Consider the following 18,483-nt stretch of genomic DNA (forward strand, 5'->3'; position numbering starts at 1 on the left):
ATGACCTCACTGCATGAATCACTAAAATTATCCTAGACCAAAGGTCGGCAGATGGCATCCCATTTTTGTAAACACAGTTTTTATTGGGACCCAGACACACTCATTGGTGTAAGTAGGGTCTGTGGCTATTTTCACGCTATGGTGGCAGGTGAGTAATGATGACATCAGCGGCACTGCCTGCAAAGCCGAACAAGAAAACAGTGGCTGACCCTTGACCTAGATGAGCGTTTTCTTGCAATATGGGGAAAGACCCAGGGAGTTCATGAAGCCATCTAGCTTCACCCCGTGTGTCCAAACACGGAAGTCCCCTGACCACCCAGGGCCAGGCAAAGGGGAATGTGATGGACTCTAGAGGTCCAGTCACTGGATTCGTGTGTGGGACCAGATGGCCCCGTAACTTCAAGATGGCCATCATCCTGTGACCCTGCAGCCAAGGAGATCATGCTGGGAGTTGGTTTCATGGTCTCTAAACTGATGTCCTCCAACACAGTAGCCACCAGCCACAAGTACTTTAATTAGAGTGAAATGAAATTGAGTCCCTCAGCTTCCCTGGGTGTGTTTCAGCTGCTCGTAACACATGTGGCCGTAGCTCCTGAGCTGCCCAGCACAGAGACGTCATGTCGGAGAGCTCTGTCTCCTAGCAAGGTGAACACTGCACCCTCTTTATACTGCCTGTCCCACTGGCTCTGTTCTCCTATCCCTGCCGCAGTGTTGTCTGTCTTAGGCGGAGCCCTCCTCCAGGGCAGGTTGTCTAACTTGACGCTTATGCAGGCTTATAACGCACTCGGGCACGTCACCCTCCTTTAAATGTGATTGCTAGCTGTTGGATGATTTGTCCGTGCCTGTGTTCTGTTATGGAAACAGTAGAGAGAAGCGGGCACGGTTAGCCGTGAGGTCATCTCGTTCAGTTCACTCGCCGCTTCACACCAGGCCCAGGAAGCGGGCCTCTGGAGCCCGCGCATCCTCTTTGCCTGGCCTGGGTCACCAGGGCACCTCCACGTTACTCACACCGGGTAAAGCTAAGATGGCTTCACAAACCCCACAGCCTTTTCACACACCGAAGTGGTCTGTTTAGGTCAGACATACCCGGGCTGATGGTGGGCAAGTGTCCTAGCCCTCCTGTGCCTTAGTTTCCTGTCTGTACAATGGGAATAACCCGAGTACTTGCTTCATAGAGTTGTAAGCATTAGAGAGGTGACCGTGCCCGAGGGACACAGGGTTCCACCACATCCCCTTCCCACCCAGCTCCTGAGGCACCTCCGCCAGCTGGGCAGCTGCAACGGTGCCCCCTGAGGAAGCAGAGGTGGTGCGTGTTGATCATAAGCTCTTTCCTTTGTTCGCCTCCGACTCATTGAACCCCGTCCTTTGATCCTCGCCTGGCCGGTTAGAGCTCCCACAGAGAGCACCCTGGACACAGTCAGACCCGGCCAGGACTCCGGCCCAGGGGACCGGACCATTGTGCTTCTTGCTGAAATCTAACTCAGGCCGGCGGAGCGGGTAGGGCTTCAGGGGCAAGAGGGGCAGTGGGCACCCAGTGCAGCAGCAGAGCTGTTCACTGCACCTTCCCGCTCAGGCCCAGGGGTGTTACTGGAGCCAGAAAGGAGGGTTGGGAAAGTCAGTGCTGGACCAGGAGCAGTGACCTTACTTCAGTCGGCAACATAGTCAGCTTGGGACGATGTTACCAGAAAAGGGACGAGTGAGCAGATCAGCCCCTCTCTCCTCCTCCTCTCTGACCTCCTCCCTCCAGCCCCCACTGGTCAAACCCAACCAGAGGCCAGAGGACATGACTGCCCAGTCCGTGATCTGCCCAGGTCAGTCCCCTGGGGCAAGTGAAATACATCCAGCACTCCACCAGAAAAATAATTCAGGCAGCTGTGAACAGAAAAGAAAAATGCACAATAAAAACAAAGCAAGTACATCACAGAGTAAACGAGAGCCGATTCTCCCGGGCGCCTGGCACGAAATGGTTACCTGGGTATTAATTTGTGTGGAACTTCCAGCAGCCTCGGCTGAGGGGGACCTAGCGGGTTGCAGAGTTCACACTGTGCATTTGCACAAGTCCAACTGGGGAGAAGAGTGAGCCAGGTTCACCTGGGGGCCACTTCATGCTCCCTGTCCCAGCTCTTGGCACCAGTGGTCTTAGAGCAGTGATGGCAAACCTATGACATGCGTGTCAGAGGTGACACGCAAACTCATTTTTTTGGTTGATTATTCTTTGTTAAATGGCATTTAAATATATAAAATAAATATCAAAAATTTAAGTCTTTGTTTTACTATGGTTGCAAATATCAAAAAATGTCTATATGTGACACGGCACCAGAGTTAAGTTAGGGTTATTCAAAATGCTGACACGCCGAGCTCAAAGGATTCGCCATCCCTGTCCTAGAGGATCTTAAAGGAATCCAGGTGTTCGCTTCCTAGTGGCTAAGTAAGAGAAGAAGTGCAATATTCCTAATTTGGGAACATTTTTGTCTTCAGGTTTCCAGGAGGATTTTCAGATGGACGTGTTTAAGATCCTGGCAGCCATCCTGCACCTGGGCAACGTGCAGATCACAGCAGTGGGCAACGAGAGGTCCGCAGTCAGTGTAAGCGGTTTGCTTGTTCCACCCTGCCTGTGTTTGGAGGGTCATCGGTAGAACATCTCAGGCTTCCCCTGCTTTTGCTTTTTAGCACCAGGAACGTTGGACCAACTGGGGAGGCCAGCTTAATAGGAAGAGGAAAGCAAGGGTTCCCATGGGTTGTCTTCAAAGAGTAAAGCTTCTTTCTCTTGTAACAGAAGAGGAGGGGGAAGTGCATTTTCTATGTATTTTTCTTTTACTCAACAAATTTGACTAGCACTGCTATGTGCCAGGCACTGTTGTAGGCTCGGGAGAAACAGCAGTGACCAACACAAAGCAAGGTGCCCCTCGAAGAGCTTTTAATCAGAGGAGAGGAGACACTATAAACAATCACAGGCTCTGGCAGCTGCTGATGGCTGTTGAAAAGGAAAATGAGGCAGAGCAGGGTTGAGAGGAGCAGGGCCTTCAGAAAATTTCTCTGTGAAAGGCCGCCTCACATCCGAATCCTCCTCCTTTCTTTCTGACACGGCAGCAGTGGGCAGAGGCCTGCACACAAGGACGTGAACTCTGCCTGTGTCTGGGGCAAGGAGCTGTAATTTCAGAAATAGCAAAAAAGTCAGTATATCCAAAGAGGAGTGTGTGAAAGGAGGGGTGGAAGGTGAGGCTGGAGGGGCTGAGGGGTGCAGGTTATGTAGGGCCTGAAGGGCACAGGACAGTTGTAAGCAGAAAGGACACCTCCTACCTCTTACTGTGTAAGTTCTGTGACAGATTGCTTTATTAATGGACACTAGGTAAGTTTATGTGTGTGTCTTCTGTGACAAATATGAGTGATGGTTGGTAGGGGGCCTGTGTTTAGTTAGTCTCATTAATGTCTGCACGAGGAAGAAAAGAGCACTGGTGAAAAGCACATCTACGAATGCAGATGGCAGCAGTGTCCTGCCAGGGGCAAGGTGCAGGCTCCTGCCGCTGGGCCCTCCCGCTTCATGCCCAGGCCTGGCCGTGTCGCTGAGTCCTGGCCTTTCTCACACCAGCTCGTCCTCCTCTCGTGCAGGCTAAGTGGGGGCCAGGGGCCCTGGCGGGGGGGCCATGCTGGCTTTGGTGGCTGACGGCCCTGATGGGGCCCGTGTTTGTTTTCAAAGGTGGATGACGGTCACCTGCAGGTGTTCTGCGAGCTCCTGGGCCTGGAACGTGGCAGCGTCGCTCAGTGGCTGTGCAATCGCAAAATCATCACGACCTCGGAGACGGTGGTGAAGCCCATGACCAGGCCCCAGGCCGCCAACGCCAGGGACGCGCTGGCCAAGAAGGTCTATGCTCACCTGTTTGACTTCATTGTGGAGAGAATTAACCAAGCGTTGCAGTTTTCAGGCAAGCAGCACACTTTTATTGGTGTTTTGGACATTTATGGGTAAGAGCCTATCTTTCCCCGTTTGAATGTCGAATGCCCGTTATCCTTAGATCATTCGGTTCTGGTTTCTCCTCTGTGTTTCATGTGATCAGAGAGGCGGCGTCCTCGGTTTTTTCACATGTGGATGTTAAGTCCAGTCTCCTGGGCAACAGTGTCTTATTTAGTGTGTTAGTAAATGCTGAGTTAACAACGGCCCCTCGAGAGCTCACCGTGGCCAGCGACTATGCCGGGTGGTTTCCATGCGCTGCTCACCTACCCTCACTCAGCCCTGAGACTCTCCCCTGTTAGGCCGGGGCAGGACCCAGCACTGTGGGGGGCCCTGGCCCACTTCTGTCTCCTGATAGAGACCCCGCGAGGTGTGGACCCCGTGTCCCTTTCCCGTTTCACAGGGAATGACGTCCCAGAGGTCCTGCCCTCGCCCAGGCCCACAGGCCGGAGGAGGACTCAAACCAAGACCTTTCACCAAGCTGCCTCCCACACCTAAGTCCTCATCCTTTCCCGTATAATGCGAGTATTGCATTTGCCCCAGCCCTTCCCCAGGAGTCCCCACGTTGGAGTTCTGTTCTTCTTCCTTCTCTTTGCCCCAACATGCTTTCCTAAATCCCAGGCCAGACTCCCACGAACGATGCTCACAGACACCCAGAGGGCGTGTGCGGCCAGGCCCGTGTGGAGGTGGGCGCGAGGGGCCATCACATTCCGGCTCTATTTGTTGGCACCTGGCCTTCCACGCCCGAGCCCTCCCCTCCCAGACCAACCCTGGCTTCTCTCCGGGACAAGGGGCAGCTTGTCCCACGAAAGGCACCACAGTGTTCTGCCCAGACTGGGAGCGGTCAGTCCCCCAGGTCTGTGAAAAGCAGCCCAGCCCCTTCCCCATGCAGAGGGGAGAGCCGGGCCTGGGCCTTCCCACCTGGGGAAGGGCAGGCAGGGAGGCACACTGACCCCCGGTAAAGAGGGTGCCTCAAGGGAGTCACTTTGTTTAACTTAGACTCAACTAATACAATGACTACCAATTAATAGCACATGTCAACAGTTATAAACTACTGAGGCATTGCGGGGATCTCTAGTAAATTATTTACCTTCCCTTGTTCTAAAAAAGGTATGTGAGCAGCCGATAAGGATGTAAGTAGACTTGTAAAACAATAGTCTCTTTGTGGTAGAAATAGGTGATTGTTGTACTATTCTCTGTTGTTTTCTGTGTTTTTAAAAATGCCTTAAAAATAAATAGGCCTTTATTATAAGAATATATTATTTCATTCATCCAACAAATAGCTATACAAATATCTATGTGCCAAGCCCGGTGTTGGGTGTGATCTGTGAACAGCATAGACACATGGCCCCTGCCCTTTTGGGATGTAAATTTTAGTGGAGTGGGCAGGTAGGTAATTAGGTGGGGATGATTCTTTGAAAGGAATGTGTGGGAGGTTAGCTGGGGATGGGGAGAGAGGAGGCAGCTGAGTGCGAGGAGCAGTAAGTGAGGAGAATGGCATGTAGCCCAGAGTCAGATCCAGGAATCTGAATTTTTTGGCTAAGTGTGCAAACCTGAGACAGGAATAATTATAAATTCACAAGAACTTCTTAGAGTATGTATTAAATTTTAAAATTAAATTCCTCTTCAAAAAGTATAAAAGTAACATGCTTGCCACCACCCCTCCAAAATGGTACCCCTCCAAGAGCATAAGCACCCCTTTTTAAGTAGCAATGCTATTGCCTAGGTGAGTTCTTTCATGCCTTCTCCAGGATGCTCATGTCTAGTGAGCCCTGTTCCGTGCGCACCCTGAAACTTTGGAGAGAACTGAGCTCAGTTTGGCCTAGAAATGAGGCAGCCTCATAGGCAGTGCTCCCTCACTCAGAGCCTTTAAAGATGAAGCTGTGAGCTGCGAGGTGCAGCTGGGAACGACATGAGGGCTTGGGGTCCCCTGGCCAGTGGTGTTTGTGTTCTCCGGCCCCAGAGCTGTGAAGGCCTGGGCTGGGAGGTCAGACCCCTGGGAGTGCGCACTGCAGCGTACCGGGCGTGTGGCCCCGAGAAAGCCACAGAGCCTCTCCGAACCTCAGCTTCTGCATCAGTAGAATGGGGCCTCTGTCTCAGGGTATGATGAAGATCAAACAGAAGAATTGGTAAAGATATCTTCAGAACCATCAGCATCGTTCAGATGTGAAGTGTTGTCATCACCAGTGAGCTTCTGGCCTTTTAAGTCATAGGTTTAATTCTTTCCATTGGGTTGTGAACTTTAGCTCTGGGGAAGGTGGGCAAGAGGGCAGGGAAATAATCACTGATGAGTGACATTCCGTTCCTGCTCTAGAAAGCCCTGCCTCTGGCCTTGGCCCTGCGCTGTGGAGCGCAGTAAGGCCCTTTTGACCCTTCCCCAACCAGCCCCGGCCTGTCCGCAGTGTCCAGCCTCAGCACCCCCCTGCTGCCTCCCCCCCCCCCCCCCCCCCCACCCAGTGCATGTGGAATGGGGCTGTGTGGGTTCGGCTCCTGCTCCGAGTCAGCCTGGAGCTGTTTAGAGAAAGTCGAGGCCCTTCAACTGCCCAGCAAGTCTAAACTGAGCCAAGCTGGCTGTCGAGTGACACTCCCAGGGGATCCATGTTGGCAATGGCAGGACCCCAGGGGATAGAGAAGTGAAGAACCACAGCTTTGGAGGCACCAAGAGCTGGCGTCAAATTGCATGTCTGGCACATTTGCTGGCTGCCTTCTCCGCGATGGTCACCGTCTCCTCTGACCCTCACGTGTGACCGTGGGGTCGCTGTAGCCCTCCAGCTGGGGTGGTGGTCGGTGGAAGTGGTGTGTATCTATGCTGATGCCTAAGCACCGGGGAACTTCCTCCTGGCAGAAGCGTTCCCCTGGCCGGGTAGGGGAATTTCATGCATGAGTTTTGTTCAGCCAATAACATGGGATAATTCACTAAACGTCCAGATTTCTGGCTTTTCTGGAGAATCAGGTGATCTAGCATCCTGACCTGCATTCATCCATGGACACAGCTGGCGGGAGCTGAGTACCAGGTAGCAGCTGCCCCGTTGGATAATCCTGTTTGCCACGGCCCCGCACAGCTTACTGGCCGCTCTCCAGCCCGCTTCCCCTCCCCTCTCTGTCACCTGCCCACCTCCTGCCAGCCCACGAGTGGGCAACTTTAGGGCAGCACCAGAGACAGCGCTGAAAGTCTGAGGATGGAGGCAGGGCATGTCTGTCGCAGACCTGATGGGCCTGCTGGGCTATAGTGTTAAACGACCTTGACCTTTTCTTCCAAGACCTGGGAAAGCACCCTGGTCGGGGCAGAACTGTGCTGCCTCTCCCTCCAACTGGCAGCGAGTAGGGAGTAAGAAAGAGCATTGCTTTTTTACCGCAAGCGTCAGTGTTCTAGCCCGGCAGGCTCACAGCAGTCTGACATCACTGTGTGACCTTAGGCAAGTTTCCGAACCTCTCGGAGCCTTATTTCCTCATCTACAAAGTGATGATAACAGTACGGCTGTGAATGAAATGATACATGATATTGTGAGGGGCCTGATCTAGTGCCTGCCTCAGGGTGGGTGTTTTGTACATACCATTCCTTCTGAGGCAACCTGGGAAACGCTGATTTATGCTGTAGATTGACTGTCAAGCATTCAGGTATATTTAAAACTTTCAGAAAGCACAGCAAACTTTTAAGCTATGAACTTTGTCCAAAAAATACTGACCAATAAATGATGTATATGTCCTCCAAGTTACATTTTAACTTTACATGTACATTTTAACTGCATTTCAGCTTTGAAACCTTTGATGTGAACAGCTTCGAACAGTTTTGCATCAATTACGCTAATGAAAAACTGCAACAGCAGTTCAACCTGGTAGGTGACTTTTCTCCCTTCTTGAAACTCATTCTTAGCGCTGAGCACAGGGAATCTGGAAGGAGGCAAACCAGGCTTCTGCCCTCTGCCAGTTGTGATTAGTAAAGGAGCTGCAGCATCACTGCACCACCTTGTGGCCGTGTCTGAAATCACACCTTCCCACCTTCCAGTTTTATCTTTCTGGAGCCACCTGCCTACTCTTCAGTTCCAGTTCCTCATCTGTCATTCTCGGGTACAGACCCTGATATGCAGCCAGTCCAAGTGGTCTTGTTAGCTTCCTGAAGGCCCCACGTCCTTGCAAAACTCTGCATCTTTGCACCTGCTGCTCTGTCTGCTGTCACCCACCTGCTGTTCCCATCCTTTCCCCGCCCCTCCATCTTCACCTGGTGAACTCTCCTGCTTGTCATTTGAAAGTCGTCTTCTCCCACACAACCCCGAAGAAAAGACAGAATGACATCCTGGAGAGCACAGACTTTTCCCCAAACTGAACTGGTTTGAGTCTCAGCTCTCCCACCTGCTTCCTCTGGGACCTCGGGCTCTCTGAGACTCAGTTTCCTCACTTTAAAAATGGTTCAATAGCACCTACCTAATGTTGTTGAGAAGACCTAACATTGAATCATATTCAGTAAGTGTTTCTTTTCTTTCCTTTTCCTTACCCCAGAATTAATTCACGTGTAAGCATTACATGTTATCCTATTGCAAATTTCTATTAGCATTCTCAAGGATACCTGTGTTTCGCATTTAATGACCACAGCCAAGCTTTATTCCAAGTAGATATGCAGTATAACTAAAATACAAATCTCCAGATCTTCCCTCTCCCCAACACAACTTAAAATAATGCATATGCAAGACACCTCCTGGAAATAGCATAGCAGAGGCTGCAACTGTGATTTCCTCCTGTTCTTCTCCACCTCCTTTCTTTCGAGTCCTCTGTCAATGTGCAGAGCCTCCTGGGAGGGGGTAATGCCTTAAAATGTCAGCACTAAAGCCCTAGTGAGGACTGTCTCCTAGCTCCTGTCCCATGAATCTGGCTGCTGCTGGGCCCCCGCACCAGGTGGACTCAGGGAGCTCAGCAGTGACAGAGGGAACCCACCGCCTTCCCCTCTTGGCCTCCGTACCCTCCCTGCTTACTTTTGTGGTTAAACCACTATCATTGACACAGTGTCCTGGCCTAATGTTTGTCCTAACTGTGGCTCTTGGTCACCTTCCTCCCCCAGAGTCCTCCAGGTCACCTCCCGAGTGTCCGGCCACAGCAGAACTGAGTCCTGATGGGCCTCTCTGCCTCCAGTCCTGCCCCCACCCCAAGCTGAACTACCAGGTCTCATCCTGACCCTCCTTCACTCATCCCCTCCCCTTCCTGGGTCCTCACTGCCCTTAGGAAAAGGCCACATGGGGCTTGCACCCACCCACCCTCATCCTACTGTGCTTTCCCATCGCCCCCCTTCGCTGCTGTGCTCTCTCTCTGGCTGGTTCTCAACCACCTACTGTGCTTCAGAGCTGCTCCCACTGGATGTTTCTGTGGGAGGCTCTCTCCTCACAGCCCCTACCCCTGCCGCCTGCAGCCAGGAAAAGCCTGAGCCAGGCTCTGGGAAGCCCCCTGGTACCCTCACAAGTAGTGAACGAAGCTCTGCTAGTGGCTGGCTCCTCACACTGGCCCACAGCCAGCATTCTCGGCAGGCTGGCTCCATCCTGGAGAGCAGCAGTGCGAGAGCAGGGAGGCCCCGGGACCACCCTGAGTGCCATCGGTGCTGGAGGTGATGGGATGTGGGCACCCACCCAGACTGGGTGGGGGAGTGAAGTCTAAACCTGCGGTAGGAATTCAGTGGCATTGGTCAGGGATAAGGGGCATAGCCTGCACCTCTGGGTCCTCGACAGACATTGAAAATCTGTCCTGTATCTCCATCTTCCAAATGCTTACACCCTACCCTTCAGAAGCACACCTCGGTGTTCTGTTTTACTCCGCATTAACTTTTGGATTCTTCCCAGCATGTCTTCAAACTTGAACAAGAAGAATATATGAAGGAAGATATCCCTTGGACTCTGATCGATTTTTATGACAATCAATCAGTTATTGACCTGATTGAAGCAAAAATGGGCATTTTGGAGTTGCTGGATGAAGAATGCTTGGTAACTTAAAAAAATTTTTCCCCCAACTTGTGAGTAGTAACAGATGAGCATATTGTAAAGTGGATTTTTTAAAAACGTACATGTAAATTCTTGATGTGCTACCCAGTGGTTGTATATTAATGCTGGGCAGCGTCCGCAGCAGGAGCCCACGACGGCCAGGTGAGCCTCCCACCTCAGTGTGTGGGACCCACCCTTGGGTAACATGCACAACCTCTTAGGTCACCTCCAGCAAGGAGGCGCCCTTTGAGGCTGCCCCTAGGAGTGTGTGCACATGGAAGTAGCAAGTGACCCCGTGCCCATTGTAAATAACTAACAAGAAGTGAGTTCCTGATTCTGTGACTCACCCATCGGGGGGTGTGGCTGAAAAATCAATGCCATGCACTTGGGAGAAGAGGTCCCTAGGAGTTCTCCTCTTCTTAGTTCCCCCTGGGAGGAGCAACTTTGTGGTGAGTCAGCCTCGCAGTGCCCTTCATGGGGCCACAGGAACAAATAATCCCCAGGACACTAGTCATTTTTTGGTTTAAAGGCGGTGTTTTGATGTTCAAACATAGGTTCTGTTTCTTTTTCAGATATTTATTTGTACCAAAAAAAGATTATAATGTTGAGGACTTATTGGCGTTTTTCTCCCTAGAATTCTCAGCCCCATGGTTCTTCTCACAGATCATCTGTTCTGGTGCCTCTAGCTTTAGTACCTGCAGCGATTAAAGGGCCAGTGTGAGTGCCAAGCACTCTGGAATGATCTACTTGGGGCAGGGGTGGTCTCTAGAAAATCACAGATAGCCCTAGGTGACCAGTGTCACAAAGCAGTATGCAGGAGTCATCCCACATAATAAAAGGGTAATATGCAAATTGTCTCCTCTACCTGGAGTTAGACCAGGGGGCAGGGCCCGCCAACCGCCCAGGGCCTCTCCTCCCTCCCCAGCTGTCCCAGTCCCCAGGCTGGCCAGCCAACCTCCTGCATCCCTCTCCCCCAGCTGGCCGACCCAATCGGGGAGGGCAAGCCAGACCCCACCTGTGCACGAATTCATGCACCGGGCCTCTGGTTTGAACATAATAAGGTATTAGATTCACAGCGCTCAGGCTGAATATACTTGATAGCTTTAAAATCACCAGTATCAAGAACAAGTTTTGCTGCTAGCTTAGTTTGAGGAGGTAAGATCTTAGTGCAAGGAGGTAGTGATTCATTAGGCAGTGAAACAAAAGAAAAACTTCTCCAGGGGGGAGGGGAACTACATTTAAGTGCCAATCTTTTCCCATAAAACTGAGAATAAAGTCTTGTGCACATAATGGAACCAGTGCTACTTTTCCCTGAACCTTTGGACTTCTTTGGAGAAAAATATAAAAATACTGCCCATTTTACAGAAGTAAAATTCTTCATTTTCTTAAGTTATTATATGACCATTTCCTTGTAGTTTATAACATTTTGTTCTAAAAGGGCACTGATATAGCCATTTAAATATCACTCTGAAGATTGTTGAGATCAAGGACAGATTTATGCCTAGGGTTGCTTTTTTTTTTAAGCATTCATTTATTCATTTATTTACTTTATCCTCACTCGAGGTTACGATTTCTTAATTGATTTTAGAGAGAGAGAAACGTCAATCAGTTGCCTCCTGTCATGCTCCGACCAAGGATGGAACTGGAAACCTAGGTATGTGACCTGACTGGGAATTGGACCCACCACCTTTTGGTGTACCAGACAATACTCCCACCCACTGAGCCACCCGGCCAGGGCTAGAGTTGCTTTTTAAAAAGGAGCTGTGGTAGAGCCCTTCACTCCTAAGGCCCTCATGTCTTGGTTTCCCAGAATAAGTGCTTTTCTATAGAAAGAAATAAAATCTTAATTATTTGTGACAGCATGGATGGACCTAGAGGGTATTATGCTCAGTGAAGTAAGTTGGTCACAGAAAGACAAATATATGATTTTGTTTATATATGGAATCTAAAGAACAAAACAAATAAACAAAATAGAAATAGACTCATAGACACAAAGAGAGAACTAGTGGTTGCCAGAGGGGAGGAGGGTTGGGGGACAGGGTGAAAGGGATAAAGGTCTCATTTGATTGGAATGTCATCCCATACACCAAAAGGTTGCAGGTTCCATTCCTAGTCAGGGTACACACCTAGGTTGTGGGTTCAATTCCTGGTTGGGGCACATTCAAGGAGGCAACTGATTGATGTTTCTCTCTCTCTCTCTCTCTCTCTCTCTCTCTCTCTCTCTTTTACTCCTTCCTTCCCTCTCCCCACCCCTTTCTCTCTCTCTCTCTCTGTCTCTAAAAATCAATAAAAACTTTTCCTCGGGTGAGGATTTAAAAAATACAAATTAGTATTTACAGGGATGTAAAGTACAGCATAAGGAGCGTAGTCAGTAATACTGTAATAACTATGATGTCAGATGGATACTAGATTCATCAGGGTGATCACTTCGGAAGTTATATAATGTCCACTCACTGGGTTATACTCCCGAAACTAATATAATATTGTATATCAACTGTAATTGAAAAATCAAAAAATTATTTTTAAAAAATGAGCACTTTTCCTTGCCTCTACTGAACCTTCCTCTCTATTTTCTTTACTTGATATTTGGTTTGCTTCCTCTTCCAGTTGCCACATGGAACTGATGAAAACTGGCTTCAAAAGCTGTATAATAATTTCGTCAACAAGAACTCTTTGTTTGAAAAGCCCAGAATGTCAAATGCATCCTTTATCATCCAGCACTTTGCTGATAAGGTACAGTGATCTGGGAGGGCGCTGTGTGGGGAGCCGGAGCTGCTTCCCGTGGGAGAGGCTGGCCAGGGACTTCTCAGGTCGGATCCAACTCATGGGACATGAGTAAACGCAACAATTTTTCATTTGTCTTTATCACAGAACGCACACCTTCCTATTGTACTGCTTTAAAGATAAACATATTGCCGGTGGACCCCATTTCTGCGTTAGAATTTACTGTGAATTTATCAACCTCTTGTCATTTTATTTTCTCCATGAAATTGTTATAATCAGGACAGCGTAATTGTTTCTTATAACAAAAGCTATGCCTTTTTTTGAGGTTTTCCTTTGTTACTAAGTTGTAATGTATTTATTATATGGGTGAAATAGGTTGGCGAAGATGGTGGGTTTTCTAGGTGATCTTTATTTTCTTGATAAACCTCCTATTTTTAATGAAACAAATGTTACTCTATTAAAAAAGAAAATTACTTTGTAAAAATCATATGGCAGAAAGCTTAGAAAATACAGGGTGGGGTAAAAGTAGGTTTACAGTTGTGAGTGCCCAACTTATTCTTATATTATTATTTATTAATTATTGTGTGATTTTCCCTACAATCAACTGCAAACCTACTTTTGCCGCCCCCTAACGAAGGGGAAAGACAAATCGCCATAACCACCTGCCGTAAACGTGCCTTCTCACCTTGTTTTCCTTTCCCAGGGAAGCTCCTCTCCTCAGTGGGTGTCACGCTCGAGGCCTGGCCAGCCCTGGGGATGCTGGGAACGGGCTGTGCTTGCCTGTCCCAGCGGCCGGTGCTGTGGGTCAGCGTGGGCTGGCCGTGCGAGTGACCGAGGGCCTGGGAGGGACAGGAGGCTGGAAAGCGGTAGCAACTCTGTGGGCTAGAGGTGTGCTGTTAAATGTGGTAGCCTTTTAGAGCTTAGGGCTTCTCAGATTTGGTTCCTGAAGAGAGGCAAGTGCGATGGATGATGATATAACGAGTTATACTTACATTTTTGAGGTGTCCTTTATAATTTCCTATTTGGGATCCCCAAGGGGGAAAGAAAGGAAGGATCGGACTTCACGCAAAGCACCCCTGGGATTTATTTCAGAGGCCCTCTTTATAACACACAGTTTCTGTACATCTCATGCTCTCACCTGGCACTTCCAAGAAATGCCTCGTAAAAGAATTGAGGCAGTAACTCGAGTGGGCTGCGGATTGGTGGGAAAAACACACACACTGTAAGGTCAGCTTAGCTCTCAATTCAGGAAGCCGAGGACATAGTCATTTAGAAAGTGAGGCAGCTATGCTTAGATGCAACAAGACGGCCCATCTTCCCTCGGTCCCCTGGCCCCCGACAGAGGCACACAGCTCTCTGTGACCTTCCCCACAGATGGTCTCCCCGATCGAAAAGGCTCTGCATTTGTCACAGCTTTGCTCATTTCAACAAGTGGCTCACACCACCAGCTGGAAGAATTTATACAAGAGTCCAAGTACTTCATTCACAAGGGAGTGTTTACAGACCGTCAGTGATCCAGAGAGGACCCCTCCTCACCCAGAGGGACAAGCAGAGTCCTTGCTCGGGCGTCGCTGAACACCCGCTCTGCCTCGAGGTCCCAGCACCGAAAGCCCGTTTCCTCAGAGTTAATATTTTTATTCTCAAACATTTTTTTTTAATTTACGAAGGATATATGTCATATGAAAATATATAACTCAGAAGCAGATTCCTGAAATCTCGTGAATCTGGAAGGGGCTGCTGGAGAGCTTTTCTAAGCCCGATTCAAGCAGTGCAAACACTCACCCATTCTCACCCCGACTCTAAGAGCTTTGCTGGCTCTGGGAAGCTCTGTGGTCAGGTGGTCAGGTTCTTTCCTTTCTGCCCCATTAATGCTGATTTAGGAAAACATTTCTGTTTGAACCCAAAGGACACCACTGAAATGTTTCCTCTCCCCGGTGGCTTCTAAGGCCAGGTGAGCCCCAGTCCAGGTCTTGTTAGACCTTCATGTGTATTAACCGCCCACGCTGCAGAGAATGGTCAGTGTGGCCAGAGGGAATGGACAGGTGAGAGGACAGCGGGAAATCCGGGCAGTGGGCAGCCGGCCTCTTCCGTCCGTGACATGTTCCCAGCTTTCTAAGCTTCATCTGTTGGGGTGGCTGTGGTCAACGAAACCGAATCTCTTCGTGGGAAGATTGTCTTTAGAGCCCTTCGTTGCTCTTTCTTCAAAAAGAAAAGAAACTTCTGGTACTTAGATGCTGTCTGCTGTTGTCTTTTTGGAAATAATGAATTCCTTTCTCTGCATAGGTTGAGTATAAATGCGAAGGTTTCCTTGAAAAGAACAGAGACACTGTCTATGACATGCTGGTTGAAATCCTGAGAGCAAGCAAGGTTTGTCAAGTCCAGAGGGGTAATTAACGTTCTGCATTATGCAGATGCGTGTCAGGAAAGAGTACGAAGTGTCAGTGTGTGTGTGTGTGTGTGTGTGTGTGTGTGTGTCTTGCAGTGGCAAATTGTAAGTCAGACATACAAAGAACTATTTTAGAATTGGGATTAAAATATGTGTCTAGCTTCTGAAAGCATACAAACCTCTGCTATATGCAAACTCAGAAATCAAATGTGCAAATAACAGAGGAAGAACAGCTGATCTGGCCATTTAAAGAACCACAGCTCACATTTTATTCATTCAGTCACAGATACTATTTATGCAGCACCTGCCATGTGCCAAGCACTGGCCTAAGTTCTGGGGATGCAGCAGTGAGCAAGGCAGACGGGGTTCCTGCCTCACATCCTGGAGGGAGCACCAGAATTAAGCACGTGATCAGCAATGGTAGGCAGTGCTGAGTGTGCGAGGAAAACCCAAGCACGAGGGGGAGAGAACCACACAGGGAGGGACAGTGGCTGTGGCCGGGGAAGCTCCTCAAACCCACGGTTCTGTGTGATCACTAGTGTCACCAAAAGAGTGACTTCTGGCTTTTTTAAAAATTTCCTCTTTAAACATGTCTTTATTGAAATTTGAGAGAAAGGATATTTCATAAGCCTTCATTTTTGTGAAGATTTGGTTATCATAATTACTTTCCTTCTTTTAAAAGATCCCAGTCCTTTGTTGATGTTCAGGTGTTTTGACCATTTCCCAGATGAGCACGGGAATTCCACTAATGACAATAAATCAATCACTGGCTGTGACACCTTCAGTCATTGAAACTGGTTCATGGTAGAGAATCCAGTGTAGAAATGGCCTGCATCTTGTGTAGAAATTAGTTGACTTAATTTGCCAGTTGTTTACTCACCCCCAAGCTTAGCCTGGGGTCCAGTCTGGAAGCCGCAGGCAGATCCTGTGGAAGCACCGATGAGTCTCCCATAAAGCACATAGGCTCTCGGAGACTCGGGTTTCAGACCCACTCCTCCATGGGCACACCAGATGCATCAGGCAGAGATTCTGCCCTGAAGGAGATCAATGTCCAATTTAAATTAAAAAATAGGAGGTTCACTCTAAGAGAGAAGGCGGACATTTAAAGACATAACTGATTAGGTAGAAAGTAATGAGTGTCTTAGAAGAGGTACAAATAAAAGATTAAGACAGTTCAGAGAAATGTGGAATTCTTTCCTGCTGGGCATCAGCGAAGGCATTGTGAAGGGGCAGGGTGAAAAATATGTTAACAAAACCCTGAATGACAGGTTGGGTTTGGATCTGTGGGAGTGAGGATGTGGGGTGGGAGGGAGACTGCAGGCGCACAGGTAGGCCTTGTACATGCTTCCACCTTCCCGACACTGGGCGATGCCCACATACAGACAATCTCTGCTTCCATTCCTGGTCATCCTGAGTGAGGAGATCGCTCAAGGAATTGAGACTTGATGTAAAGACTGTCACTTGACCCTCCACTGGTTTGGATGGGCTTGTTGTGGTCATTTACGTGGCTTGTACCAGCTGAGGGCTGTGGGTGAGCATTTTTGACCCTGAAATCCTCTCTGCTCCTTCCAGTTTCACCTCTGCGCCAAGTTTTTCCAAGAAAGTCCAGTTCCCCCTTCCCCTTTTGGTTCAGCGATCACAATGAAATCTGCCAAGCAAGTCATCAAGCCCAACAACAAGCAGTTCCGGACCACCGTGGGGAGCAAGGTACCGGGAGGGGTTGAGGGTGAGGGGCCACGGGCTCAGCCAGGCCCCAGGGAGCCGGGCTCTGGGCGGACCCACCTTGCAGGCCTGGACATGGCACCACGCTTCATCCAATGGGACGTAAACTCAAATGCAAAGAAAAGCAGTAGTTCCTCGTGGTCGCACCTCAACCTCCGAGGCCACACACACCTGGGCAAACCGCACATTTGCACAGTAGCGTGACTTACCACACTTCCTGCTGTGTGGGAATGTGGGATAGAGCCGTGTTCCATCCAGGGCAGTAGGACACGCTGATAACTGCAGTCACAGGTTGAAACCTTTCAGAATAGATGTTTAGCATGAAGTTAACTCTTCCTCCCAACTTACCAAGGTGGGGCCTTTTATTGCCTCGATGTAAGCCAGTGGTTCTCAACCTTCCTAATGCTGCGACCCTTTAATACAGTTCCTCATGTTGTGGTGACCCCCAATTTCATTGTTACAAATTGAACATAATTAAAGCATAGTGATTAATCACAAAAACAATATGTAATTATATATGTGTTTTCCGATGGTCTTAGGCGACCCCTGTGAAAGGGTCGTTCAACCCCCAAAGGGCTCGCGACCCACAGGTTGAGAACCGCTGATGTAAGCATTCCCTTTCAGCACATTTGTTGTCTGACTCTGTCTCCTAGTTCCGCAGCTCTCTGTCCTTGCTCATGGAGACCCTCAACGCGACCACGCCCCACTACGTTCGCTGCATCAAGCCAAACGATGAGAAATTGCCCTTTGAGTAAGTGCTCTCATGCGGCAGAGTGTTTCCGTCATAATATTTGCGGAGTGTGCCTACACTGTTTCTGATTCAAAACGATCCTGCCCTGTGCACATAATGTTAGCACAACCCCTGTGGCCGAGGCCCCTTATCTCCAGCATGAAGCAAAGTGGCGAGAGGTGAAAGAACAGTCTGTACCTGAAGTTTATGCAACTGAGAAAGCCCGAGCATGTTCCCTGGTTCTGAAAGACTTTGCATGTGTTTAAAGGAGAAAGGCTGAAGGAGGGAGTCACAGTTTCACCTTCCGACGTGGCAGGAGACATGAGACTTTCCTCTGGGGCCCCGGGAAAGGGCTCCAGACCTGTGAGTGGAAGGTCTCGAGTCCCTCTTAGCTGATGGAGCTGAGGGCTGGCCGAGGGGACGTGCTGTCCCGGAGGTGGTGGATGTGGTCACCAGAGGGTCAGACCCAAGGCAGAGGCCTGCCTGCCAGTGTCTGTAAAGGGAACTCAAGCATCAAACGAGCACTTGGACGAGGGCAGCTTGAACATTTCTCCCACTCTGTTGTCATTCGAAGCTTAGCCCAGTGGTGTTTCCCCATAAGGCCCTCTCCCTGTCGCCTACAGCAGAACCAGCCGCTCCTTTCTCTGTGTCCTCAGCCCCCTGAGCTGTGTCACAGATGTGCCATTTTCACCTGACACAACCAATCTTCATTAGCCGTCTGCTGTGTGTGGCCTGTGGGTCACAGAGACGGCCTGCTCCCTGGGGGCTCCCGGTCAGGGCAGCTCTGCTGCACTACTCATGGGCACGATCGTCCATGATGATGGCTTAACACCTTGTAAAATCCTCTTCTTTAAGGTTTGACTCCAAGAGAATTGTCCAGCAGCTGCGAGCCTGCGGCGTCCTGGAAACCATTCGCATCAGTGCACAGAGCTACCCATCCCGGTACGCGATCTATCCTTGTTTCGGAAGAAAGTGCCCAATTGGTCACATACTTTTGTAAGATGCTCCCAAG

General features: G+C 49.5%; 1 protein-coding gene across 1 annotated transcript in view; it reads left to right on the forward strand.

Moving 5' to 3' along the window:
* MYO5C (myosin VC) overlaps positions 1-18,483 on the forward strand; it is a 90,922-nt gene that overhangs the window by 28,772 nt on the left and 43,667 nt on the right. Inside the window, exons 9-17 of the mRNA XM_070422669.1 lie at positions 2,479-2,585; positions 3,698-3,963; positions 7,704-7,785; positions 9,772-9,912; positions 12,517-12,642; positions 14,917-15,000; positions 16,592-16,726; positions 17,395-17,492; positions 18,327-18,413. Of these exons, the coding sequence (XP_070278770.1) occupies positions 2,479-2,585; positions 3,698-3,963; positions 7,704-7,785; positions 9,772-9,912; positions 12,517-12,642; positions 14,917-15,000; positions 16,592-16,726; positions 17,395-17,492; positions 18,327-18,413 (1,126 nt within the window). The remainder of the gene's footprint in view (positions 1-2,478; positions 2,586-3,697; positions 3,964-7,703; positions 7,786-9,771; positions 9,913-12,516; positions 12,643-14,916; positions 15,001-16,591; positions 16,727-17,394; positions 17,493-18,326; positions 18,414-18,483) is intronic.

This window comes from Myotis yumanensis, unplaced genomic scaffold, assembly GCF_028538775.1.
Source record: "Myotis yumanensis isolate MYYU_CA2020_CCGP unplaced genomic scaffold, mMyoYum1.0.hap1 SCAF_1, whole genome shotgun sequence".
Classification (NCBI taxonomy): domain Eukaryota; kingdom Metazoa; phylum Chordata; class Mammalia; order Chiroptera; family Vespertilionidae; genus Myotis; species Myotis yumanensis.